The sequence below is a fragment of the Nomascus leucogenys genome, chromosome 13, assembly GCF_006542625.1.
Source record: "Nomascus leucogenys isolate Asia chromosome 13, Asia_NLE_v1, whole genome shotgun sequence".
Classification (NCBI taxonomy): domain Eukaryota; kingdom Metazoa; phylum Chordata; class Mammalia; order Primates; family Hylobatidae; genus Nomascus; species Nomascus leucogenys.
The window spans coordinates 62,165,238-62,171,904 of NC_044393.1; the positions used below are offsets into that span (position 1 = coordinate 62,165,238).

A 6,667-nucleotide genomic window follows, 5' to 3' on the forward strand; every position below is an offset into this window, starting at 1 on the left:
CTTGAAAATAGGTACTATGGCTTTTCTATCCTTGTATATCCAGCAGCTGATATATTAACACAGCTAAATGAATGAATAACAAGATGACTGAATTAAAAGGAAAGAGAAGAAGGAACAAGTAGTCAATGTATAAACAGTTGGTGTAGACTGGTTGAAGGAAAGAAAATTGGAAAATAGCTTAATTGGATGGTAGGATCAGGCAAAGATTTCCTTCCCTCTCCCCAAGCTTATGCATATGGGAAGGAGAAAAATCCACAAGCTCTGGAGACAGCCTTGTTTCAAACTTTACCACTTGCTAGCTGTGTGATGTTGGGGAGATTATATCCTTTTTGTGCCTGAGTTTTCCATGGGTAATATTGAGCTAAAGTAGTGTAACTGAGTACCCCTATTTTTCTAAGAAAAACCAGAATGAGTTATTATTTTTAATTATTTTTCTCTTATTTTCTCCTTTCCCCATTTTCCCCTGCTCCCTACTTCCCACTTAGCTCTTTAGAAATACAATTATAACCTTTTACCTCCCCTTCACCAGACACTCCTTACAGGGCAACTGCGTCTGTATGCTTAGAAGCTCCAGAGCAGAACTCTCACCTACCACAAAGTTGCCTCAAGAGATAACAGTTAATTTACAACCCAAAGTATGCCCACGATGAAACTCTCTCCCACCTGGAGAGTTCTGGACACTTTTACAACCTAGTTCTGCCCATGAAGATGCCAACTCACTGCCTGGTAGATAAAGCACCGAAGAGAGTTAAGTGGACTCCCATCTGTTTGCTTCTTCTCCTGCATGCCATTCATGCCACATCCCCTTTTAAAAGCACTAACTTTCTGCTCCAAAAACAAAGCAGTATATTAAGGCAGAAAGCCTGTACTTCTTCCACTAAACTAGATTTGGAATTAAAAAGTCACTTTTTAAATACCAGACCTTGCTCTTGTTAATTGGACTCCACAAGTGGCGAGGGACTGAACCTGCATTTCAGTTACAGTAGTACTTAACTTGAGGTTTATGGTGAGGATTGAAGGGGACAATTAGGTTTGTAAAACACTTAGTACAATACTTGCACATTAAATGCTCAGTAAATGTTTGACACCATTATTATTACTAAATCAGAAAAGTGTGTGTGTGTGTGAGCATGTGTGTGTTTTGGAGTGGCAGAGTCAGAGGGAGCTAGATGGGCTGCTATAACAGAATACCACAGATGGGGTGGCTAAACAACAGAAATTTATTTCTCACAGTTCTGTAGCCTGGGAAGTCCAAGACCTAGATGCTGGCGGATTCAATGTGTGGTGAGGGCCCTCTCCCTGGTTGTAGAGGTGGTCTTCTCATTGTGTCCTCACATGGTAGAGAGGAGAGAGAGAGAAAGAGAGAGAGATCCCTTGTTTCCTCTTTTTATAAGGGCGCTAATCCTATTCATGAGGGTTAGGCACTCCCTAATCATCTCTCAAAGTCTCCACCTGCTAATAAAATCACATTAAGAGTTAGAATTTCAACATACGAATTTTGGAGGATGCAAACGTGGTTCAAAGACAGGGGAGGCAATAGCCTGCTGGGAAGAGTGGGACAACAGGAGTGTTGAACCAAGTGTAGAGATGGAGAGCAGGAAAGTGCAGGCAGCCCTTCTGTCTTTTCAAGTGAACAGGAATATGAAGTTGTCTTTACCCTTGCACTTTTTTCCCTCCCCAGTCCAACTCTCTATTTTCTTTCCAAGAGCCCCTTTGTTGGTGAGTTAATTTCAGTGAAACCATATCTTGTTCAACAAATACCTATCCAAATGAATTAATTTACTGGGGATGGGAGTTCAGACAATAAAGAGTGGGGGGGGGAAGTTTTAGTCTCAGAGAGGATGTGCCAGATAAATAAACAATGATTATGTACAGCTGGAAAACTTCAATTAAAGCAGCATGAATTTCAACTGGAAAAATGTATTTTTTTTCCTTGCTTTAACCACAAAAGCATAAGTGAAAATTCATTTTATCTATAAAATTTTTTATTGTAGTAAGAGATCTTTAAAATAACCAGATTCCTTCAATAGAATAATTTCCTCTCTTCCTCCCTCTCCCCTTCCTTCCTTTAATTTTTGAGTCAGGTCATTCGAGTATACTGAAGCCCAAACAGGGAGGGGCATCTTTTCTTTGGAGTGGGAGTTCTGTCATTTACAAAAAAAAAAAAAAAAAAAAACTATAGAGATTGTACTAATTTACATTACCACCAACAGTGTAAAAAGCGGTGGCTCATGCCTGTAATCCCAGCACTTTAGGAGGCCGAGGTGGGCAGATCACAAGGTCAGGAGTTCAAGACCAGCCCAGCCAAAATAGTGAAACCGTGTCTCTACTAAAGATACAAAAAAAAAAAAAAAAAAAAATCAGCCGGGCGTGGTGGTGCATGCCTGTAATCCCAGCTACTCAGGAGGCTGAAGCAGGAGAACTGCTTGAACCCGGGAGGCAGAGGTTGCAGTGAGCCGAGATCACACCATTGCACTCCAACCTGAGCGACAGGGCGAGACTCTGTCTCAAAAAAAAAAAAAAAAAATCATTTCTTTTTCTCCTCATCATCAACATTTGTTATTTTTTGGCTTTTTAATAATAGCCATCCTGACTGGTGTAAGGTGGTATCTCATTGTGTATCTCATTGTGGTTTTAATTTGCATTTCTTTGATGATTAGTGATGTTGGGAATTTTTTCATACACTTGTTGGCCATTTGTATGTTCTTTTGGAAAACGTCTACTCGTGTCCTTTGACCACTTTTTAATGAGGTTGTTTTTTTTTGTTGTTGTTGCTATTGAGTTGAGTTCCTTGTACAGTCTCCAAGGAAAACAGTATGGAGATTTCTCAAATAACTAAAAATAGAACTACCATTCAATCCAGCAATCCCACTACTGAGTATCTACCCAAAGGAAAATAAATTATATAAAAAAGACATCTGCACTCATATCGATGGCAGCACTATCCGCAATAGCAAGTCATGGGATCAACGAAAGTGTCCATTAAAAGATGATTGGATAAAGAAAATGTGGTGTGTGTGCGTGCATGTAATATGTGTGTATATATATATAAATACAAGATATCCTCCATGTTGGAATAAGGTGTGCGTGTGTATATATATGTGTGTGTGTATGCGTGTGTGTGTATGTGTGTGTGTGTATATATATATATATATATATACATATAAAAAATGGAATTCTACTCAGCTATAGAAAAGAAAGAAATGTCTTTTGCAACAGCATGGGTGGAACTCGAGGCCATTATCTTAAGTGAAATGACCCAGAAACAGGAAGCCAAATACCTCATGTTCTCACTTGTAAGTGGGAGCTACACATGAACATACAGAGTGGAATCAAAGCCACTGGAGACTCTAGAAGTTGGGAGGATGAGAGGGAGTTGAGGGATGAGAAATTATCTATTTGGTACAATTTACACCGTTCAGGTATTGGTAACACTAAAAGCCTGGGGCTCACCACCATACAAATTATCAATTTAACAAAACTGCACTTGTGCGCCTTAAATTTATACAAATAAAACAACTGCTATAGAAACCACTTTATGCCAGCGTTATCTGGAAAAAACAAAAATATAAACAAACTGGAGATGTCCATCTTTGTACAAAAGCATGAGTGCTCTTTCCTTGCTTTCATTTTATATTTTTATGGTAATGCTTCTAATCTGAATTTTATTTTAATTCTACTTAATTTTTGTCAGGCTGCCGAAATACATTATATTTTTTCCTATGACATCTTTTGTTTTGTCATCTAAATCATTTGGGCTTTTTCTGTGGATGGAGTTCTTAAGTCAGACCAGAAATGTTTATTGAATGTGTATTGTATTAAATGCTTTATCTTGGGTGTTCAAGAATAATGCAAAGCAAGAAAGACAAGTTTTCTATTTTTAAGAATATTGCTATTATGCTGGCATGATTAATTTAATGGACTATAAAGCAAAACTTTCACCTTCTTTTAGGTAGGACCAACTTTTGCTCACATGGTATAATTTCCCATGTATTTTTGGTGCATTGACCATCCACATCCCTTCTCCCCACTTCTGGAAATTTTATCCTTCATTCCTCTATCAGGTGTTTAATCCCACTTTGGAGTTCCATTTGGAGGTTTTTATTTTTAGTTTAATGTGTAGACCCCAGAGTCATATTAGCATTCAGTATCAAGAGCCAGAAGACCTCTAGGCCTGCAAGACCCAGAAGAGGCATCATTAATCAAGTATCACAAAAATACTGGAGAGTGTATAGAACTTAGGCATTTGTGTTTACGATGTTTCCTGATGGCTTTCCTTAAGTCACGTCATCTATCAGGAAACTGTTTCTGTAGCTTTTCAAGGCTGGTCCCACTTCTGGGTATTCTGTTTGCCTAAGCCTTCCTTCACCTTGCTCATCTTCCTTCAAAGGGGAATTCTAGTTTTAAGTGCTCAGCAGTGAAGGTGTTTTGGTTAGACAGTTTTTACTTATTTATATTTTTCCTTAAGAAAATGAGTCCCCAAATAACTTGTGAGTGATTCTCCTGGTGCCCTACAGCCTGTTTGCAGCATAGCCAGAACTAGGATTCTTATGGTTTTGACTCCTTGTTTAGTGCTCTTTTAATTATGTCACAGACTTTCATAGCCATAAACTTCTGTCACTTTGCAACACCACTGAGGAAAGAAACACTTGTTTGTGTGGTTTGGTACTTATTATTGTATTAATGTTTAATTAATAATATTTCTTGATAGCTATCATTAGTATGGACTACTAATAAAAAATGTAGAGATCACTGGACAAATAATGTTTTAATTTTAATTATGAAAACAATAAGAATAATCTTGAAAATGAATATTCAAGACCATATAATGATACTTCTTTCACTTAATATGCTGAGTCTTTTTTTGATCCCTCTTATGAACTGCTTATTATAAAAGTGCACAGTGACTCTAAACTTTTTCTCTAACAGGAGATTTGCTACTTTCTCTCCTAGGATAGAAACTTTTCTTCCCACACCTACAATTCAGAGTGTCTTTTATAAACCCAGACCTCTAGCATTTCTGGTACAGTAGTATGTAGTTACCTCAGTTATCCTCCATGTTGGAAAACTTGCTTCTTTAGAAGATCAGGACAACAGACACATTAGATATATTTTTATGTATATATTTGCAACTGATGAATTATAATGTAAGAATTAATATATAAAAGTCAATTTCTAGGCTGAAACCACAGGTTCAAAGGATATGAATATATTTTTGGTACTTGGTAAAAATTATCTATTTTGCTTATTATAGTATTATAATAAGCTTATTATAGTGTTATCAATAGTGACAAGATGTTAAATACCATTGGCACGTCCAGCATTATTTTTTTATTTTTTATTTTTTTATAGTTTAATGTATTTTAATAGCAAACTTACAGGAACAGCACAGAAGACAGACAACATTAAAAACATGTACTTGCATGTAGGACAACTCAGTTAGAAAAGTATAGTGAATGGATGGAATCTACTGTGTGATAAAAACGCTACAAACACCATTTAGTTGCCGTCAATAAGAAATTTACTTGTTTTAAAAAAATCCAAATGCTGGCATTGTCCAGAAAAATTTAACAGGTTTATTTATAATTATTATAAAGTTGAACCGCTGAAACTTGTTCACTGAAACGTTTTAACTTGCATTAATGCTTTACGTCTCCGCATTTATATTAAAAATTCACACACAAATGAAAATGGAAAAACTGCCAATACCTGATTTCTGTCCCCTATTTTTCCACTCTCAATCATATGCTTAGGTACCTTTTGACCCCACGGAAAAAAAATATCTAACGTTCAGAACTACCAATAACAGGAAGAAGAGAATTTTTTTTTTTTTTTGAGAATGAAATGTTTCCCATCATAGTGGATTCTTAAGCACGTTCTCCACGTATGCGGCGTGCTAGCTGGATGTCTTTTGGCATAATTGTTACACGTTTGGCATGGATAGCACACAGGTTGGTGTCTTCAAAAAGGCCAACCAGATAGGCCTCACTTGCCTCCTGCAAAGCACCGATAGCTGAGCTCTGGAAGCGCAGATCTGTTTTAAAGTCCTGAGCAATTTTTCGCACCAGACGCTGGAAGGGAAGTTTGCGAATCAGAAGTTCAGTGGACTTCTGATAACGTCTAATTTCACGGAGCGCCACAGTACCAGGCCTGTAACGATGAGGTTTCTTCACCCCTCCAGTAGAGGGCGCACTCTTGCGAGCGGCTTTTGTAGCCAGTTGCTTCCTGGGTGCTTTACCACCGGTGGATTTGCGGGCAGTCTGCTTTGTACGAGCCATGGTACAGAGACCTCCTTACTTAGCCCCCTTCTCCTTCGGCTGGAGCTCGGCGAGCGAGAGGCGGCGCTGGCGTTGGAGAGCGACGGCGGCGAGGCGGCGGCTGCGAACACCACGTCCAGCATTATTAAAGGAATTGTTTTGGAGTAAGTAATGGTAAATATAAGGGGTAGAATATTACCTGATTGTTAAAATATCCGTGAAACACTTACATGTTAAACAGACAAACAAAACTAGAAGACAAAATGGTATGCAAGTTCCAATCCAATTTCATTAAATTTATGCATGTGGAAGGTGGCTTGGAAGAGTGAAAACAGTTTTGCTGAGGACAGGTAAGGTATGGGTCATTCTGATATTATCTAATGTTATCTACATATCATTACCATATATAC

General features: G+C 37.9%; 1 protein-coding gene across 1 annotated transcript; it reads right to left on the reverse strand.

Annotated features, from left to right (window-relative positions):
• Positions 1–5,341: 5,341 nt before the first annotated feature.
• LOC100591180 (histone H3.3-like) lies at positions 5,342–6,397 on the reverse strand. The gene has a single exon (XM_012512300.2). The coding sequence runs from the start codon at positions 6,276–6,278 to the stop codon at positions 5,868–5,870; it is 411 nt and encodes a 136-aa protein (XP_012367754.1). The 5' UTR covers positions 6,279–6,397; the 3' UTR covers positions 5,342–5,867.
• Positions 6,398–6,667: the final 270 nt, after the last annotated feature.